General features: G+C 41.7%; 1 protein-coding gene across 2 annotated transcripts in view; it reads right to left on the reverse strand.

The window, feature by feature from the left end:
• RAMP3 (receptor activity modifying protein 3) overlaps positions 1-17,847 on the reverse strand; it is a 49,540-nt gene extending 31,693 nt beyond the window's left edge. The window contains exons 1-3 of one of the 2 annotated variants that reach the window (XM_038129871.1): positions 17,651-17,793; positions 3,881-4,025; positions 182-211 (exon numbers count right to left, since the gene is read on the reverse strand). In XM_038129871.1, coding sequence (XP_037985799.1) covers positions 182-200 — 19 coding nt within the window. In that variant the 5' untranslated portion in view covers positions 201-211; positions 3,881-4,025; positions 17,651-17,793. Of the gene's footprint in view, positions 1-181; positions 212-3,880; positions 4,026-17,650 lie in introns of both variants that reach the window. The other variant, XM_038129870.1, reaches the window with a different exon arrangement.
• Between the last annotated feature and the right edge of the window lie 3,128 nt (positions 17,848-20,975).

Below are 20,975 nucleotides of genomic sequence, written 5' to 3' on the forward strand. Positions count from 1 at the left end.
TATTGAGAATCACCTTTACAAAACACTACAACACCCTCTTGCATACAGCCAATGGATAAGACCAGTTGTAAAAAATACATGACAATTGACTAATTGAGATGAGATAGGATGGAAGTGTTTCTCAAAGGTCAACCATTAGCAAAACAGAAACAAAAGCCTGAATTTTTGAGGTAAGACTCACCTGCAAATCCAAGCGTCATTACACCATTAACTAGGAAGGGGAAAAAAGAAAGAGATGAGTTAGATACCTCCACACTCTTCTACAAAAGGATTAGTGCAATTAAAGCCAAGTAGAGGATAACTACATTTCAACAGAATATTCAAACTGCTTATTTAAACATTAGTTTGTTTTCTTAAAGAGTAAGTCTAAAAGAAATAATAAGCATTTAGAGAACATTTTGTTTTTAAATTCCTTTTTATCTGTCCTTTAAATGGCTGAGTCAGACTTGTTATGGGTCTCTATTCCTTCCTCTAGTTTCTAATATTAAGGATTAGGGACAGGGCAATTTTTACTTCAAGCTTCTTAAGAAGCTTGGGTGAAAAAGTTCAAGAAGATAACACACACACTCAAAACATAGGGGTACTGCACATTCTAGCATGTAGAGAATAAAAAATCCTTTCATTGTTAAGCAAACACAACCATAAGTAAGTCTGTACTCTTCTCCTTAAAAGCATGTTGCTGTGTTTAAGTCTCCAGCTTTTGCACAGTGAAGCCACACATCTTGAAAAACATTACAATCAAAACCTATAAGCTTCTTATGCAGAGGTTAGACAGGTATACTGGAAGAGCAACAAAATGGAAACAGACTATACCAACAGAAGAAGCCTTCTGACTAGTGATTTGCAGTATAACCAGATGGATTAAATTAACAGAAGCCCACTGGGTTTGCACAGCTCCAGCCACACCCAGGATTTTGTAATAGCTAAAGAGGGACATGGCTTCAATTATTTTTGATGTCCCACTGAAAAATAAAATTGCTGACAAATCTTTATAGTGTTAACCTCACATTAGAAATTAAATTAATGATTTCACACAGATGGGTGCCTCCCTGTTTATACAATACATGACACCCCAGTAAAAAGAATCAAGATATACATAGCAGAGTATCAGTACCAATCATTAATCTGGACCATGGTCACTGGGACGTGCCAAGCTGTACACTGAGTTAACTGAAAATTATTGTGTACATGCATGAGAGAAGAATTTAGATCCTTTTAAGGAACATACTTTTCTTCCAGAAAAGCATTAATCTCTGTCTTAGTTACTAATGAGCCAGAATGTACTGTGAAGAGCAAGAATCCACACATCGGAAAATTGTCATGCATCCAAACACACAGAGATGAAACTCCATAATACACTCTGATGGCTGTATCTCTTTCACAAATAGAACACTTTTCTTTCCAGGCTATTAGCAGATGGACTAATAAATAGACTTGATTCCCTGTGTAGTTTTTTCTTGAATCTTCATTTGAAAATGTGCCTTATTGACTGCAGAAGACTGAAGATCACATTAAAAGTACATGTTTTACAATGAGCCCAAACCCACCCATTCTGGGCAAACAGTGTAGGGTGCACACAGATACCCCAGGTACTCCCCTGGCAGATCACAGACTGCACCCCCAATTCTTATTCTATCAATTCATATCACTGTGCTCTAGATCTTTTATGGTTATGGCTGCAGTAATCCTCACAAGATCACAGCAATATAAGAGAGGGTTTACAACTAGAAAGAACCAGACTGCCCCAAGGGTCAGTGAGGAAAGATGTGAAAAACCAAGTACTGAATAAAGGCTTACAGGTCAGCGCTCACAAATCCTCCTGCCCATAAGAAAATGTGCTTTTTGCATTTTCTTATCGCTCATAACAAAGTAACACAGGATGTTTTTCACCTATTCTCAACCAAAAGATTCTGGATACCTTCAGAGAAGGGTAAAACAGCCATTCAGATTACCATGCACCACACCTCTATTTTCTTTGCTCTGAGATACTCAACAAAGATTTAATCGGGAGACTACTGCATGCTGGCCTAGATAGCTTGTACAAAAACTTTCCAGTAGCTCTTTTAAGATGAGGAAAGCTCAGTTTTTTTCTTGAAAGACTGATGCCACGACATCTCTCATTAGAAGATTCATAGAAGAAGCAAAATGGGTCAGTGTTGAAAAGTGTTACCAAGACCCCAAAATAAAACAGTTGGCATACACTCCCACCTAAACTAACATTTAGGGAGATAAAAAGAGGTTCAGTTTAGCTGTAGTAGCTGCCTGAAGTAGCTGCTTACTTTTTTTTCTCCATACATGGTAGCAGCATATGTGATCATTCCTAGCATCAGCAGAATCAGATGGGAAGGAAACCAACCAGGTTAGAGACAGAGCAAGAGGTGAAGCAAATATCATTAAATGAAGGATGAGGAAAATTAGGTTTGAAAGGCTTTTGGAAAGAACATGAGAAGATAAACAAAGCAGGAGAGAGTAATGGAAAATAAGAAAACTGAGGAAAAAAAACCCAATTTTTTTATCACAACCTTCTTCAAGATATTGCATATGAAAAATCTCATCCTAGACTTTCACTAGAACCTATTATTGATGCTCTACTCTCCTTTTACAACTCTCCTTTTTGTAAAACAAGAGTAGAGAGCAGATAATAAGAGGTTCTAGTGAAGATCTAGGATAAGAGTTTTCTCCTTTTTTGTCATTCTGACACTAAAAAAGGAGTTTAAAATGAGATTCACAGCCATACATAAATTCACAACTGGGATACATGACAGGGTAACTGTCCTGTAATTTTGTCAAGTATATAAACTTTTTCTGTGAAATGGAAAAACAGTTCTCAATGTTTATTTTTCTTCTATACAGTTATTATTCACTGATATTTTTCCCAAAGGCTTAAAAGAAGCACTGAATTTCTGTCTTGCAACTACTTCAATAAATCTGAAGCAGCATATGAATTGTTGTGTTCTCCCTACTCCATCTTTCTCCAAACATGTTTTAAGAACAATTCTGAAAATCCTGTGTAAATATATGAATGAAATGTTACAATTTTCCCTTGTCTGAATGTTTCTTCAAGATGCTGTTACTGACAGCATATAGTAAGATATTTTGAATGGCTCCCATACTTTCTCAGAATAACTCCTATTTTAACAGATAAAACTACTGTATGCACCTTTTAACCAGCAATTACAACAGTGCAATACTGTGTATATTCTTCAAAATTTGTGATGTTTATTCAAAACCTCATTTTTCTCAATCATAATTTTCATAAGAAAAAAGAATGTATAAGGACCTCAAGTTAAACCTCATGTCAAGAGATTACCTCTGTATCTCGTTTTAAAGACAATCCTGCCAATTACCATCATCTAATATTTCTCTACATCAGGACAGATCTCCATTGGAAGTTATGTACTAACCAAACAGCTGCCTCCCTGCAGAACTTGAAGTTTCACTGATAGTCGCACATAACTGTGCAAGAACTGCCCTGACATACAATTCACAAAAGCAAGTAAAACCAGAGTTTGAAATGGGAACTGCTGCTCTGCAACCATGCACATATGATCTGTTGGAAACATAAGTGAGAGATTAATACTCTATTATTAATATATATATATATATATACGAACATATATATGTCTAATTTGTCATACTGATAAAATCTCAATACTTATATTTTCTTATAAACCTGATTTGAAATACTGAATAAGCCAATCTTTCAGCAGTCTAGTGTTTCTCCAGGTATTTTAATGTTGAATAAAGCTACCTGTTGCACAGGTATGACCGAAGATCATGTTAAATTCAACAATCTTTTATGCAAATCCCAAGACATATCATTACAGGTGCTCTAGCAGGAATGCAGACACTTCAGGGTATCAAATGCAAAAGAAATTACCTGTGGAAATTACTTCTCCTGTGCTCTCACACAATGTCAAGAGGCATCCCACATAAAAATATTGGTTGCAATTGGCATAGGTTTTCTTTATTATCTGTTTCCTGGATATTCATCATTTTAAGAGATTCATTTCATTAGGGTCTGTCTGAATAAAGAAGGACAAGATGAGCTAAGACAAGAAGCATATGGTTGCTTTCCAAAGTCTTTTCTAAAACTCCTCTATTGGGGTCAAGTCAAATGTACATGGCCAAAATATGACACACCCTGAAAAGGCTAAGAAATCCTACAACTTGATGGGAAAGCCCAGAGGCCACTATAAAAGTGGAAGGAAAGAAAAAATAATGCTATTAGGACAAACCACCTGTCACTCTTTAAATAACTCTCTGCACAATATACATGGCTCAGAAGGTCATCTTTTGTTCTCAGCTACCAACTGTCCTTTTGACACTTCATAAGAGGAATGGGATGGGGAGAGGGAGACAGGGACAGGACACAAGAACAACATCACATAGTGTGAAAGCAACCAAGGAAGTGAGGCAACTGAAGTTCACAGAAACAGGCAATGACAGGAACTCAACACAAAGGAACGTTGCCAGGAATAAACAGAAGCTTGCAATAAATATAGTACTTGAAAGAAGTTACACTTGCATTCAAAATTGGCTCAGAAAAAAATGTGTCTCAGCGTATGGAGTGGCAGGAGCAAGGTAAATCTGTTGGCAGGGTGTACTGATCTGTCTCCAGGTTCAAGAAGTTTTCTTGAGAGCTACCATAACGTGGAACTCAGCTTTGCATTACTTACAGCTTTGATGCTGAAGCCCTGTTTAATGCTTTTTATCCCCTTGTGTAAATGGTACAGAAAATGCATATATAGCCATAGAAATATAATATACAAAACTAAAAGGGCAGCTCAATATTTACTTTATCACAGTTTGAGGCACTACATTATTGTTTTTAAATTGCGAAGGTAATTTCAGACTGTTAACTATTTTGAACATAACAGTCTTCTTCCTGCAGAGCAAGAAAAGCATGAGAGGAAACAAATAAGGCCTTTTAATTTCATCAGTAGAAATCAACAGGGAATGCATCAGAGGGTATCAATTGTTCCAACCCACGCTGGTGCAGAGTTCCCCAGATTTCCTGTGACTGCAAGGCAATGTGACCATTATTCTGAACTCATGCTTCAACTGAGAATCTTTCAGAGTAGCAATGCAAATTATTGTCCTTTACCTTGTTTTCTGAAGTTCTTTAATAACTGCAGGCAGCATATTAAGAATGGGGCACAATTTCTGAACAGTCTGTCTACTTCCAGAAGTGTTGGATGGGTTTTCTACTACTTTGAAACTGGTATGGTCTATTTAAATAAATATATAGCCAGTATTTCTAATAAAATATTTCTTTCTTTATTAATAATAATTTAGCAAATAAATAATTAAATTATACATACCAGTTCCACAACTAACTTGTGAAGGGATTTCTTAGCTGTACACTAAGATCCATATTGTGCTGGAAAATGCATGGCTCAGCTTGAAATGTAACAATGTTTTCTTCAAGCCTTTTCTGTCCCACTACTTTTTTGATGAAACAGTATGAAACTGAAATGTAAAATACTTTTTTTTATAACCACTGACTTTCAGACAGTGAATAAAATAAATATTCCAAGAGCAGAAGCAATTGCTTGAAGTAAATTTCTTTCACACTTATACGAAAGTGGAATACACAAATGTGATCCTTGACTCCACATCCATCCTTCCAGAAAGTAAAACTGAGAAAGGGTAAGAGGAGTACATTTGTTTCTAGACTAGAAAGATATCTGTGGCATTAGAAACACTTTAAAAATGACATTTAGCAACAAGCACAGCATCTCTAGTCACCAGGGAGTGACTGTCCCACTCTAGTCTGTGCTGCTGTGGCCTCATCTCAAGTCCTGAGTGTAGCTTTGGGCACTGCAACATAAAAAAATACATTAAGCTATTAGAAAGCATCCAAAGGAGGGTTGAAAAAATCACAGAATCAGTTAGATTGGAAAAGATCTCTGAGATTATTGAGTCCAACCTATGATCTCGTCAACCAAACCAGAGCACTAAGTGCCACATCCAATCTTTCCCTAAACTCTTCCAGGGACGGTGACTCCACCATCCCCCTGAGCAGCCCATTCCAGTATCGAATCACCCTTTCTGTGTAAAAATTCTTCCTAACATCCAGAAATTCTAACCTAAACCTCCGTGGCGCAGCTGAAGACTGTGTCCTCTCATCCTGTCACTGGTTGCCTGGGAGAAGAGACCAACCCCCATCTGGCTACACCCTCCTTTCAGGCAGTTGTAGAGAGTGATAAGGTCCACCCTGAGCCTCCCTTTCTCCAGGCAAAACACCCCAGCCCCTTCAGCCATTTCTCACAGGTGTCCTCTAGACCCTTCAACAGCTCCACTCCCATTCCCTGGCCTTGTTCTAGCACTTCCATGTCCTTCTTGAATTGAGAGGCCCAAAACAGCACTCAAGGTGCGGCCTCAACAGCGCTGAATACAAGGGGAGAATCAATTCCCTCCTTTTGCTGGCCACACTACTTCTAATATAGGCCAGGATGCCACTGGCCTTCTCGGCCATCCTGGCTCATGTCCAGCTGCTGACCAGCATCCCCAGATCCTTTTCTGCCAGACAGGTTTCCCACCACTCTGCCCTCACCCTGCAGTGCTGCATGAGATTGTCGTGGCCAAAGTTTAGGACCTGCCACTTGGCCTTGTTGAACCTCAAGCATTTTATTGATCCAGCCTGTCCAGATCCTTCCGCAGAGCCTTTCTATCCTCCAGCAGACTGACATTTGCAACAAACTTGGTGTCATCCACAAATTCACTAACTGTAGAGTTGATCTCCTCACCCGATCATCAATACAGATATTAAACTGGGTCCAACACTGATCCCTGGGGAATCCCACTAGAACCAGACACCAACTGACTGCAACACCGTTCACCCCATCTCTCTTGGCCTAGCCATCCAGCCAGTTCTTCACCCAGCAAAGGCTGCACCTGTCCAAGCTGTGAGCTGCCAGCTTCTCCAGGAGCATGCTATAGGAGTTGGTGTCAAAGGCTTTGCTGAAGTCTAGATGGTGAAGGGGGAAGCCATACGAGGAGCTGCTTAGGTCACCTGGCTTGTTCAGCCTGGAGGAGAGTGAGGAGAAACCTCATTGTGGTCTACAACTTCTCCAGGTGACAGGACCTGAGGGAATGGCCTGAAGCTGTGTTAGGGAAGGTTTAGGTTGGTTATTAGGAAAAGGTTCTTTACCTAGAGGATGAGCACTGAAACAGGTTCCCCCAGGAAATGGTCACAGCACCAAGCCAAAGGAGTTCAAAAAGCATCTGGACAATACCCTCAGGTATACAGTGCGATTTATGGGGCTGTCCTGTGCAAGGCCAGGAGTTGGACTTCAATGATTCTTGTGAGTCCTTTCCAACTCAGGTTATTCTATGATATAAGATGGAAGGAAGAGAGTTCCAGATGATTACACACATCAGGAGGTGCCTACGGCCAGCAGAGGCAAGCACAACATTCCTAACAAACCCTAATCCACTGAATTCACTTCTGTGAGCATTACCTAGGATGTAAGGCAAAGACTGTTATTCACCATGTATCTATTGGCCTGCCAAAGGCTTTGTGCTCTGGGTTTCATCTAGCCTCTGCCTGCAAGACCTGATCTTCTGAGTCTCAGCATACAGTAGTTGCCACATAAGTGTGTAACATCTGGAACAACAAGACCATTGATCTTCATAATTTATAACTACAGATAAATACACTTCTCACAAATAGAAGCGGAAAATCCTTTTTTCACCCCCTAAACATCTCTACTTCTTCAGGTTCACTACAATCTTGTGAGGTACTGCTACTGAGGCCTCCATTTTACGTGAACTATGGAAATAATGACAGAACTAGTGAGAAGTCTGTCTTAGGTCACAAGCAGAAACCAGCATCAGTCATAACTACAGTGTGAGGCAACAGCAGTCTGGTGCCAGTGCCTATTTCACCACTATCTCCTCTCAGAAAATCTGACCAAAGCAACTGAAGAACGTGATCTCTCTGCCCAAAAGATAATTGTCAAATGTGTCAGTTGTGCAACTTATAGGAAAGGTACATCAACTAATGAGACAGCATAATTCTGATTCACTGCCCTCAACAGTGGGACAGCTTGCCATTACTCTTGAGAGACACACACACCCCAGACGACATGAGAACTGTGACAACCCCTGAAGATGGCCATCTGCATCCAGGACCACAGCTTGACACTGTATCACGTGAACACCTGGATACACATATTTGATTTAATGGCTGCTCATTATTGCAACCCAGATGCCTATCATCAGTCAAAAAAGCAGGAAAATGCAAAAGAAAATGTGAAAATGTGACGTGACATAAGGTTTCCCTATAATAAGGAAAAAAAAGTCAGCACAATACAATTTATTCCGTACCTATCCACCTCTGAAAGACTGTGAAACACCAGTCCCTCAAGGCCAATAGAGACTCCAGTTTGCTCCTATGAGGTAGCCTAAAAGAGAAGTCAAGCAATCTTTTTTTTTTTTTTAATAACCTTGGGAAGGGGAAATGACCCATGAAGATTTCGCAGACAAGGGTCACTGCACACTCCCTCCTGAGGAAGTGTTTAAAACCATGAGATACTTGAAGACATTTAAAGTTCCTTCTTCCCTTGACAGGCAGAATATTTAAATCAATATAGTACCAGCATAGGAGGCCTGGGAAAATTATTTTTCCTTTTCTGACCAGATGACAAAAATTCCCACCCTGCACATCCACCTTCTCTTTATGCTGCATGTGTTCCTCTCACAGATTCCTGATGCTGTTACATGCTACCATGTTGAGGCATTACATCAACATGATTCCAGTGAAGTCACGTTTTCTTTCAATTCTATGCCTACTATGAAATGTTAAGTTGGCCTGACCATCCAAATGTGGGCTATTTCTCTTCAGCAGTCCAGCTTGACTAGCAGGGTTCCAGAGCCCTGGATACTCACCTACATGATCACAGAATCTTTTAAATTACATGCTGCCATGAAGAATTCATAAGAACAATGAAACACTAACAAAATTTCAGAGCTTCACATGCCTACTTATACTGCTGTACATGTACCTCCTCATAGTAGCTGCAAGTGGCTTTTCACAACACCACCCTTGCTCCAAGGAATAAACACTGAAAACAGATCCTTGCATGGCAGCATGATCCCTCTACATCATAATTTTTTCCTAGGTGTATACAGGTATACAAGAAACTGCAAAGCAATAGGTTCTGGCAGAGGAAATTACTTAGGCCAATCCACTGAAGTAAATCATTCCACCAGGTGCCTATCAAGCCACTCTATCACAGCCCTCCTCAGCTGGACAGGAGGAGACAAAATATAATGAAAAGCTCATGGGTCAAGGACAGGGAAAAATCACTTAACAGCTACCATCATGGGCAAGAGACTCAACATGGTAAAATAAATTTAATTTATTCCCAATTAAAATCAGAGTAGGGTAATGAGAAATAAAATCAATTATTAAAATACCTTCCCCCTACCTCTCTCCTTTCCCCAAGCCTAATTTCATTTCTAATTTCTCTACCTCCTCCTCCTGGAGCAGTGCAGGGGGACGGGGAATGAGGCCAGCAGCCAGTTCATCACACATTGTCTCCATCACTCTTCCCTCCTCAGGAGGACAACTTCTCACATTCTTCCCCTGCTCCAGTACTGTACCCCTTCCACAGGAGACAACCCTCCACAAAGTTCTCCAACATGAGTCATCCCCACAGGCTGCAGTTCTTCATGAACTGCTCCAGTGTGGTTCCTTCTACTGGGTCTCAGGTCCTGCCAGGAGCCTACAAACTTCCCACAAGGTCACAGCCTCCTTTGGGCATCCACATGTTTGGGAATGGGGCCCTCCAGGGGCTGTAGGTGGATCTCTGCTACCGCGGGATCCTCCATGGGCTCCAGGGGCACAGCGGCCTCACCCTGGTCTTCAGCACAGGCTGCAGGGGAATTTCAGCTCTGGCTCCTGCAATACCTCCTCCACCTTCTTCGGCACTCACCAGAGTTACTTCTCTCACATGTTCTCACTCCACACTTCCATCTGCTGTTCTGCAGCAGTTTTTTTTTTCCCCATCATAACTATGTAATCCCAGAAATGTTCCCCCTGCCACTGATGGGCTCGGCCTTGGTCAACAACAGATTCAACTAAACAATATTGGTTATTCTCTATATTCACCTATAGAGCAGGGTTTGTTTAGTCAAACACTACCAATAGGCCTGCAAAACAGTTACCTAAATCTGCCTGCCTTCACAGCCTTAGAGATGTTCTAAGGTTTTTACTTTCTGTGCCTTTGCTCCCATATGGCGGACAAACTTTTTCACCTAAAGCCTGAGGGAAATTCTCCTAAGGATTTTGAATTCATACAAGAAATAACTAGAAAGGAGAGTACATAAGAATGAGTACTCTTTTCACTCTAGTTTTGCAAATGTGTCAACAATATTTTTACTCATGAAGTTACAAAGAGCTTAATTTATTTATACAGCTGCGAAGTGGTACACTCTGACACCAGAAGGAATTCCTCACATCTTCCAGATCTTTTGTAGAACAAGGTGAAGAAGGTCTTACAATAATTTATAGACTAAGCCTAGAACATCTACTGCAAGACAGATATTCTTCATCAAGATTTCCAGTGTATATTTCAAGACTGCAAGAATCCCCCATTTCCTACAAGAGGTGTTTATTTTACATTGTTCCTACCGGCACTTTTTATTGCTTTGACAAGTTTTTGTTTTCTAAATCACTGCATGATAAAGTATGAAGTAGTTGGGAGGAAAATAAAACCTAAATATTGCACAGACACATTTGGCATGGAACAGCATGAGCCATATAGCAACAAGCATCCTTGGGGTCTTGCAGTGCACATTCCACCCATTCTGTATTGCTTCATCAGAAAGGTAAGACAAAGAGGAGTTAGAACCTACCTTAACTAAAACTCGCTGAAAATAAGAAGTCTAAAATGTCACATTACTTCACAAAAAGAGTGAAGTAATTCCTCTCCCAAATTTTCCTCCTCCTCTCCCAAAACTCCTTCCTCTCCCTATTTTCAAAAATATTTAAATCCAAGAAAAGAGCACTAATATTTATTTCCAAAAAATCTTAAAAGTACAGAAAGAAAACAAGTATTTTGAGGAGCTTAATTTTCTTTTGACCTTTACTTCACAATGCTCAGACTTTTTTGCTGTTTCTGGTTTACAATGGAGCCAGTTAAATAGAAACTGGACTGATGGCTATTCCAGCAATATTATCTCTACTTCATTGTGCATCACTTAGTGTTTCATGGTAAAATATTCCCACCCCAGCCCTGCAATTATGTTCAGCAGCCACATTTACTAATGGCAAAGGTTACCATTCCTGAATGCAAATTTACCTAGGTCCACTGTCAAAAGTAAGAGATTTACATTATTTTTAACACGATACAGTAAGTTCTGACTTTGCATGAAATACAATCATAGCTTATAATAAAACAAAATATTGATCTGCTGGCTAAAAATAAAACAGGAATAGTGGCAATTTCACACATACTAAATTACAATTGACGATTCCATGGAAACAAAGGCTTTGAGCATCTCTTCACTGAAAAATAAAAATTTATTTTTCCTATTTCTCTTGAAAACGTAAGTTTAATGTTTTATCAGTGTTAGTTTACAATACAGAGGGCTAAACACATTTAAAGAAACCTCTTCTAATATTAAATTGGACAAGTTATGTTCTTGGTACATGGAGATCCTTGAGGAGCAAAGCTGGAGCAGCACATGGACTCAAGAGATGTGGAGAGACAGCATTACACTTGCAGCCACTTGTCAAAAACAAGCATGAAGAGGAAATCTGTTCCACAGCCCCATGTGGCTACCAGACAGCAAAACCCTGACGTGAAGGCTGAGATCCCTTCAAGCAAAGGCCACCTCCACTCCAAAGCTGTAGAACACATGTCTGGGTAGCCCGGACACAGCCACAGCTCCTCAGACAACACCAACTGCAAGCAGCCACTGGCCTTCACACTGCCACACAGAACTGTTCAGGCAAACAGTTCTGAGGATGCCCTCCAGACAGAGCATGAACAAGAGAGAAGATTACAGATCAGAGTTTAAGTCCAAGTGCTGAAGTCTCAGAAGAAACCTGAGCTTTGTGTCCTATTGATGACCACTTGAGTGAGTTCTGTACGGTTCCATTTTCCGTGGCATTATCTCCCCATCTCTTCACAACATTTTATAGCTGTGAAATTTCTTCCCCTTTCTGCTAAAGGCAGGAGGGCCACCCAGAAAAAAGGCTGCACACCCTGCCAAATCTCAAACTACATATTTTGACACAACAACAATAATGCAATAATATTTTATCATGATTAGAGTCTTCAGCATGAATCTCTCTGGACACAAAAGGATGCAAAAGTGATCTGTCACTTGTGACATTTAGAAACAAAATGATTTCACACAATAAGTGACAGTCATTACAGGCCAATGCTAATTACACTACTTATTCTGACATTGACCACAGATAATGCTCTGCAAAATAAAGTCAAATTAGTCATATTTATTAGAGTGTGAAAATCTTAAGACAGATGTGCTCTGGCACAGTCCTTTGCTCACCCAGCTTAATCTGGTTAGATGCAAACAAGATGTGCTTTCATCAGCCTGGTGCTCTGCGATGGGTCTCAGCAGCACCTACCACATCTTCCTCTTTAGGTGAGAGTTCCCCTGGCTCAGAGCATAGGAGAGAAAGTGACACCCCATTTGCAGAAGGCCATCGATCAGTCCCCATACAGGCAAAATTCTGTATTCCTGGAGACAAACTGAGGCCAAAGGCTGTTATGCAGGCATGCTCCTCATCCAAGACAATGTGGTAGATCATGTTAAGCTGCTCTGAAGAGAACAAGGAATCCTCTCCACCATTTGGACCATTTCTAACAGTGACACCGCATTTTCTTTTGAGGTTTTTAGCAAGGAAAAAAGCTGTCTCCTCAGACTGGTTTCAAGGAAGCCAACATATGAAGGGAGATTAGGACTAAAATCTTCTGAAAGGGCACCTTTCTCCTATTCCACTTTGCTGCTCCTTTTTTTCCTCATACTTGCACATTTCCACAGAAGACCTAAGAGTCCTTCAAGCAGTTTTCAGGTTGCTCTACATATATATTCACATTAAAATAATGAGATTTTTTTTCCCATTTATGTTTTCCAGTTTATTTCAATGAAAGCCTGGCTGTGAAGAGATTCTTATTTTAGAAAAGACAGGCTGTTTCCATAATACACTTCTAAAATTCTGTTCTGAAATAAAATGGTTCATGTAACAGCTTTCACTAAACTAAAAGGGTGTGAATTAAAACAGGTTTCATTATGCTTGTAAAAATTAATCTCTCTGAGCCCCAAATGAAAGCAGTTTGCTTTCTTCAAGCATTTCTCAAGTAGTAATTTCAATAGCCAAGACACAGATGGTAGCAAATGGTTTGGCAAGGGACCACTCATTGCATTTTTTTCCTTGGTAAGGAAAACTGGAAATTGATTCATTTGTCTGCAATTCAAGCCGTGAATCATCTCAGTTACCAGTAGATAGGTGGGAGAAACTTGAAACACAAACAGTACAAAAAACTACTGGTGGTGCACTGCTTAAACACAACTCAACTGGCAAAACCTCCCATAGCTCCCCTTGAGCTCAGCTCGAGACCCCTTCCTTCAAATCATGCAGTTTGTGTGTATCGCACCTATTGCAGTACCTGTCTATCTCAGTGAACAAGTCAATCTCCACTTCATAGTCTCTTGAGATTTGCCTCATAGGCAAAACAAACCTACAGGCAAAGCCCTGAGACACCAAAGGTATTTAAAACCTTAATGAGGATGTAGATAGCGAGAACTTACTCATTTAGGAGCAAGAGTTTACATTAGCTAAATGGTCTCCAGGATTGGATCTCATTGCTGTAAATCAGGGTTTAAAAGCCTTAATGGCACTCAAGAATGGAGTGCCATTCCTCCTGAGGGCTGGGACCAAGCCAGCTGGAGATAGCATTTAATGCTCTGTGCTACCACGTGCAGTCCACCGGCCACCACAGGGACAGTCCTGCCATTTACCCTCTCAAGGAAACTGGTGTGAACCTGTCCCCTGTTGCACATGTAGATGTTAGGAAAGAAGCAACACCTTCCCAAATAAAAGAATTAGGAGACACAAACAGGGTGAAGGTTGGTGGCAAGTATGCCTGGATCCAACAGCAAATTGAAACACAAGCTGCATTTACACCAGATGCTCTGCTTCCAGGATGGATGTTGGTGGGGTCTGCTGCCTGTGTTCCTGCTTGCCTAGTGTGGAAAATAACATATTTAGAATATGAAGCATCATGAAGCATCATTTTGGTAGAGAAGTGTTCTTGTTAGAGCTCTGTGGTCAGTCTCAGAATAAGATGTTCCATTTTGCAAAGGTTTATTTGTTTTACACGCACACACTCGCCTGGGTCTATTAAATTCAGAACTCCTATGACGGTATTCCCTTTCTTTGTTCCACCCTCTGCAGCTGCAGAACAGCATGATATTCATAAGAAAATAATGGAGAAAAAATCCCTTGATTTGGTTTTCAAACTTTAACCCGCTAAAATTGTTTCCTGTTGGATATTTTTTTTTTCCATAATTGGAATCCAAACTCTTCAGGACTTACATATGCCATTTTTCACACAAGGGGAGCTCAGGACCTTACAGAATTTGGACTTTTATACACAGCTTTTTCATTATTGTTTGCAGATGAGGTATAGTCTTTAAAACAGGAAGTAAAAATGTAATTGGGACCAGGCTGTTTCCAGCTGTCCGGCTGCTTACCTGTGACCAAAGCACTAAGCTTGGCTAACCTCTGTGAAAACAGGATTATGAAATGCAAAAACCTACCAACTATCATTGAAATATGCATACAAGAACTGCTCCAGATAAGGATCACACACCATCTCTCTTGATACAGGTTTATACAAATATATTGAGAAAGATTACTCTAGAATTTAAAAAATACCCAGCTTTACTCTGGTAGCATCTTTTAACTCAAATACTAAGGCAGCAGCTCTCTGGCCACAGAGAGCAACAGACTTCCCCAGGCATTGTCCTGGGGAAGGCTGTGAGAAGATCAGAGAAAAGAATGAGAAACATTTCTTATCTCCACTTGCTACACCTGTTTTGCATGCGTGCAATGTGTTATGGAGATTGTTTACCAAAGGGTGATTTCTTAATTGGACACTGGATGGTGTTTGGATGGATTGACCAATTAGGTCAAAGCTGTATCGGACTGTTTGTAAGGGTTACGAGTTTCTTAATAAGTATAGTGTAGTATAGTATAAGATGATATAGTATGATATAGTATAATAAAGCAATTTATCAGCCTTCTGGAATCATGGAGTCAGTGCTAGTTATTACCCAGCTGGGGGCCTGTGGCAATAAAATACAAACAGTACCACTGAAATGCAGGTGTTACATAAAGAATGAAGGAGAAACATTTAGGCAGGGATTCCAAAACAATGGCCTGTGTAAAAAAACCACTTTGTTAAAAGTCCTGGTCAGGCCCTTATGTTTCTTCTTACCTCAGTTTCCATACATAGAAGTATTGTAAGATAATTTGGTATGATGGTAAATACAACACTATTTCTTAGATTATTTCTTAGGTGCTTAGATTCCACAGTTAGCAGGTGTCTTCTAAGTATCTACAGCTCTGCTAAGAGCTGAGAGAGAAGAAATCAAGAGATTTCACCTGACAGCTGATGTTTCCAGCTCTGCCCCATTCTGGATGTTATTGCACTTCATAGAACTGATGGCATGCCTGTGTACCAAGAACCTCGGCTGATGCATTCTTTCCCCTCCACACTCAGCAAATCCAACCTCTCCTACAATCACTGAGTGAACACATTGCATTTTTTGCCATCCTCACTAAGGATGGACAACACAACAAGTAGTTATGCATAGAGATAATGTGTCAAGAGTCCTAGGTAGAGAGATACAGAAAGTAGTCACCTGAGGTTACAGAAGTACAGTCCCACACCCCACCCAAATGGGCTTCCCACTGCCTTCAGTGAGCTTAACACTGAGGAATGGTGGTTTCACCTAAATGGCAGAGGTCACAGCTCCCTGCTTAATCAAAAGAAGCCATTATGAATGATCATTTAATTAAAGTAAAAATTCTTCCAAAATAACTGGTTTTAAAACTGCTTTTGCATTCTCAAAGAAGAAATTTAGTTTCTACCACTTCAGGCTTTTCTTATTAAAAACCCTTGATTTCACATCCTAGAACTCTAAGGTTTTTCTACAGTCTCATTTCATTCGTTCTTGATTATATCTACCCTTTCCAATTCCAAGCAAAAGTAATGTATTATCAGTTAACAGAGATTTTTAAAATCTTTTGTGTGTGTGTTATTCCGTTAGGAACGGAACTAGCACAATTAAAAATGTGTAGCACAATTGATTTATCTGTGCCTCTCTGGTGAAAAATGTCCTTCTGTAGCTTCCTGAGCCACAGGGACACTATAGTAAATCTCTGAAAATAAATCTCTAGTGGGTAATTCTGCTTTGCAAAAAAATCACAATAACATCAAGAAGCCTTCTCATACAAAAAGATTATTGCCTAGTTCCCTAAATTCAAGATTGCATAAATCTTTCACATGTCAAGACAAGCATTTGCCATCTTTTTATTCCTTTTCAGCTGAGGAGTAACAGAAATCTGAGCAACTAAGGTAAGATTTTAGAAATCCTCAAGCCACTGAGAATCAGAAACTTATGCACGTGACATGTAATTCTTTTGACAGACCAGCTAAGGATGATGCGACTGAACACTGTCAATACTGTCCATTTGTTTGTGGGCATTTTCATAGAAATATGTGCAGTGTTTACCAGTTTTGTACTTTGGAAGGGATTTAAAATAGCAAACAAAGTTCTGAAGTTCTCAAATACATCTTCTAAAGGTACCAGGCCTGAATTTTTGCCCCCTAAGTGTGACTCACAGGGAATCAACTGTATCTCTTAGTTTAGTGTTGAGTGAAGGTGATCAGAGCCGACTTCTGGCGACTTTAGATGACTGCAACACATTAAATCTGAGAGCCCTAAAACAACCTACCTGACGAGAAACAATAAAATAGTTTTTCCAGCAGCCGAGGCACTCTAAGTGAAAGACCTGAAGGATACCTGCACTTGATAACTAAGTCCTTGGAACTCAACTACTCTAACAGAACCAGCCTTTCAGTCTGCAGGAAAAAACCTTCCCCAACAGCCAAACACAGCCCCCCCAGAATCCATGTGGGATCCAAGACGGAAAGCCTGGTTAAGGCGAGAAGTTTGAGATTGTTTTCCCTGGGGTTCGGGAACTCCCCTCGGCGATGTCGGCGTGATGCCGAGGGGACCAGCGGCCCTGACGCGGCGCACGGCCCCGCTGCCCGCCTGGCGCGGCCGGAACGCTCTCGCTGCGAAGCCGCCGCTATGCTCGGGATGGAGAGTCCCGGAGGGAAAGCGATCCCCGCTGCGTCCCGACCCGCCGGCAAGGGACGCCTGGAGACCCGCTCCCAAAGCGATGCTCTGGCCACAGCAGGAGCGCTTCCACCTTCCCAGAACTTCAGCCCCACGCCCCGGCTTGAGGCACTGCCCTCGGGGATCGCGCACACGCGAGGATGCTCAGCCGGTCCCGCTGCAGCAGTCCCGGGGCGGTAGCGGCGAGCCCCACGGCACGCTGCCGGGACGCCCCCGGCCGGCCCCGCCAGCCACTTACCCCAGAGCAGCAGGACGGGGAGGTGCCGCCGGCGGCTGCCCTGCGCCTCCATCCCGGCGCGGCCGGCAGCGGCGGCGAGCTGCCGCGGGGGACGGAGCCCGCATGGGGCGGCCGGTCCGCAGCCGCAGAGGGCCCGAACCTGCCTCAGCCCGCCCGCCGGGGAGGCTCCTCTTCATGCCTCGGCGCCCAGCCCCGGGCGGCGGCGGCAGCGGGGGCGGGCGCGCAGGGGAGCGGCTTCCCCGCCCCCGGGTGCTCCCAGCGCCGGCGGGGAGGACCCGGGCCGGGCCGGGCCGGGCCGGGCCGGGCCGGGCCGGGGCAGGGCAGGCACGGGTGAGTGTGCTCTGTGTGGGGCCCTAGGAGCGCGGCCATGCCTCCCGCTCCTCCAGCAGTCACGGCAGGAGTGATGCCGCTCCCAACCCATCGGTCTGTGTGGCTGCCGAGGGGAAAGGCACCTGCCCCGCACGGGGAAGGTTCTGGTCGTAAGTGTCGGTCGTAAGTGTCCGAGGGATTCAGGGACTCTTCACCCTTTGCCCTGGGAGCCAGAGCAGCTTCTCTCCTCTTATCACAACATGCTGGCGGTGGAAGTGAAGGCATGAGGAGCTGGAGGATTACCTGTGTTAGTCCACCTGCAGCCCTTGCATGGCACCGACGTGTTGGCGTGCTCAATATTTACAGCTGAACGTGGGCAGCGGGCTGGCCTGACCCCACACAGACCCTGAGCAGCCCGGAGTTCTAAGATGCTAAATGTATTTTTATGTTGCAATTTCATCTTCGCCTGTCTCTGAAAAGAGATGGTACAGCTCCTGATTTTCATCAGTATTTAAAGGCTGTGTTTCTGGAGCTCTCTGTCTAGGAAATTAACATCTCCATCAAGAAACACCAGACTGGGAAGCTGGTAAAGGCAACTTTTCTTACCTAAAAATAGTAGTATTGCTCAGTAACAAAGACCCAGACTGTTTCTCTGGGTACATGGACACTCCACTCCAATAATGGCCTTTTAGTCGAACATAAATCACTGCCATTATTAAAGGTCAAATGTACCATAAAATTTCAAATTTCAAAAGATATTTTCAAGCCACATACAAGAACAAAGGGTACTTTTAGGTATCAGTCAGGTTGTTGACGATGACTTTGTATGCTTGCCTAGCACAGTGCTCCAAACAATTTTGGAGGGTGGGACCCCAACACAGGAGCACATGTGCCTTTGTGACCACTGTTTTCAGTACACAACCTTTGTCTGATTTATGCTGAAGGGAATGGAAAACTTTGGAAACCACAGAGAAGGCTGGGAATCCGATGTTGAAACAGCTCTGCAGACATTTAAGTGTGTCACATAGAATGAACCTCCTATCACTTGTGTGCCACTTCTTCCATTTGACTAGAAGCAAATCTTGTAAAATACCATAAACCATAAATAAACCATAGCTCAGGGAGATCATCCTTCAGCAGAGGGGCTGCCATTTCTGCTTTATAAGGAGTGTTTGCAAGTTGCCCCTGCCAGAAGGAGCTGCAGCGAAGTGACAAGCGTGAAGGCACATACACCGCAGACTTGTTATACCATCTATAGCATCCTTTCTAACAGTAAGATCTTGATTTTCATCACAAATTCCATTTCTTGCAAATCTGGAAATACAGTTAGTATTTTCAATACTAATTTAGATTGATTTCCAGGATGTTAAGTATCATGCTTTATATGCAATGTTATATGTTTCAAATGTTTAAAAAGTACAGTATATTATACAGTATAAAGGCAATACTTTTTGTAACACACATGGAAATAATGCTCACAGGTCTTTTTACATCAATACCATTTGTTTTCTTCGCCTGTTTCAGATGAAAAACTGGCAAAGTGAGTGTTACTTCTTCCAACTCTCAACATTCAGCAAGCACTTCCCATTTTGTGCTTGCAGCACATAGTTTGAAGGTGCAAACAGTACCTCTGAGGTAGAAAAAATAGATAGAATTTACAGGTAAATGCACTAATGCAGCATGTTGCACTTGGATCACAAGCCAGCTATGCTAGGTGGTATCTTCAGCAATGTTGTCGAAAATGAGTATGTCTGTTGCACTGAAAAAAACAGTGACAGCGTTAGAATGGCCAGCAAGATGGTTCAAAAAACTTCAGCAGTTTGCAGTTTTTCAGTAAGACTGTCCACTCCCCCCAGCCCCCATTGTATTGCAGTAATGCAAACAGATTCACTCCAGAATGACTGCAAACAACCTTTTCTGTTCTGTAAATCTGCCTCGGTAGCATCATGTACCTACACCAGCAGCAGAAATCCAATTCACCTTCAAATAAGAAATACTATAAATGCCCTTTGCTGTACAGAGCTCAGAATCCCATCCCCGACACACACACTAACAGTGACCTCAGAACCATAGTCTGTTTTAATTTCCAGACATACAACCTCCAGACATCACACTGACACCTTCTTAGGTACCCTGAAGACAGTGCAATCACATTACTTCAGGTATTTTGTAAAATGCTTAAATCTGCTAACAAGATACTGAGTAAAAGAAAATCTAGCAACAGACATGTAGGTAGTTGTTTCAGTATGGCAAGTTCCTGAGGAGTCCATTGTGAGAAGAGATGGAAGAAGTCAAGCTGCCCAGGACAGGTATTATTGCAGCACTACAGGGTTCAGAATGGTGCAGGATAAGGTAATAAACTTTCTTGCTCCAGTGTTTAACTGATACAGCAGAAACTGAATAAAATAAATTAAGAAAAAGCTGAAGACATTACACTACAGAAAACAACACTGCCTTTCCTTGTCACCTCACATATTGGCCCAGAGAGAGAGGCTACTTGCCTGTATGGAGGGACTTTGCCCAGTGTCAGATGAAAGCTTTCTTCACCTCTTCCTAGCACAGCAATTTTGTATAAAAGACACATTAAGATTTCAAGACCATGTTTTAATGGGATTGCTTGCTGGACTGAGGTTTGAAAAGTAGGTTCAGTTCGCCTGTGGTTTTTATCTAAAGTAGGTCATCCTTCCTATTTAGTGCTCCTAGAAGCATGCCGTTCCTACTCCAGAAATTAAAGAAAATATATATCTGCAGGTTATTAAAATAATTCAAATAATCCCTCTCTTTTTAGCATCAATATAGGAATGTCAAAACATGATAAAACACGTCCCCCAGTTAAAAAACAACTACTTCCTGTGACTCAAAGGCCCCACTTTTGTATACTGACTGCACATAATACCCAAATTTAGTTTACATCAGTCAGATCTGATGAACTGAAACTCTTTATGCCTATGTTACCTGAAGTGAAGGAGGAGAAAAAAGAACAATTTTTTAATGTAAAGATCTGAGACTTTTTTAC

This window comes from Motacilla alba, chromosome 2 (genome assembly GCF_015832195.1).
Source record: "Motacilla alba alba isolate MOTALB_02 chromosome 2, Motacilla_alba_V1.0_pri, whole genome shotgun sequence".
In the NCBI taxonomy this organism is placed as follows: Eukaryota; Metazoa; Chordata; class Aves; order Passeriformes; family Motacillidae; genus Motacilla; species Motacilla alba.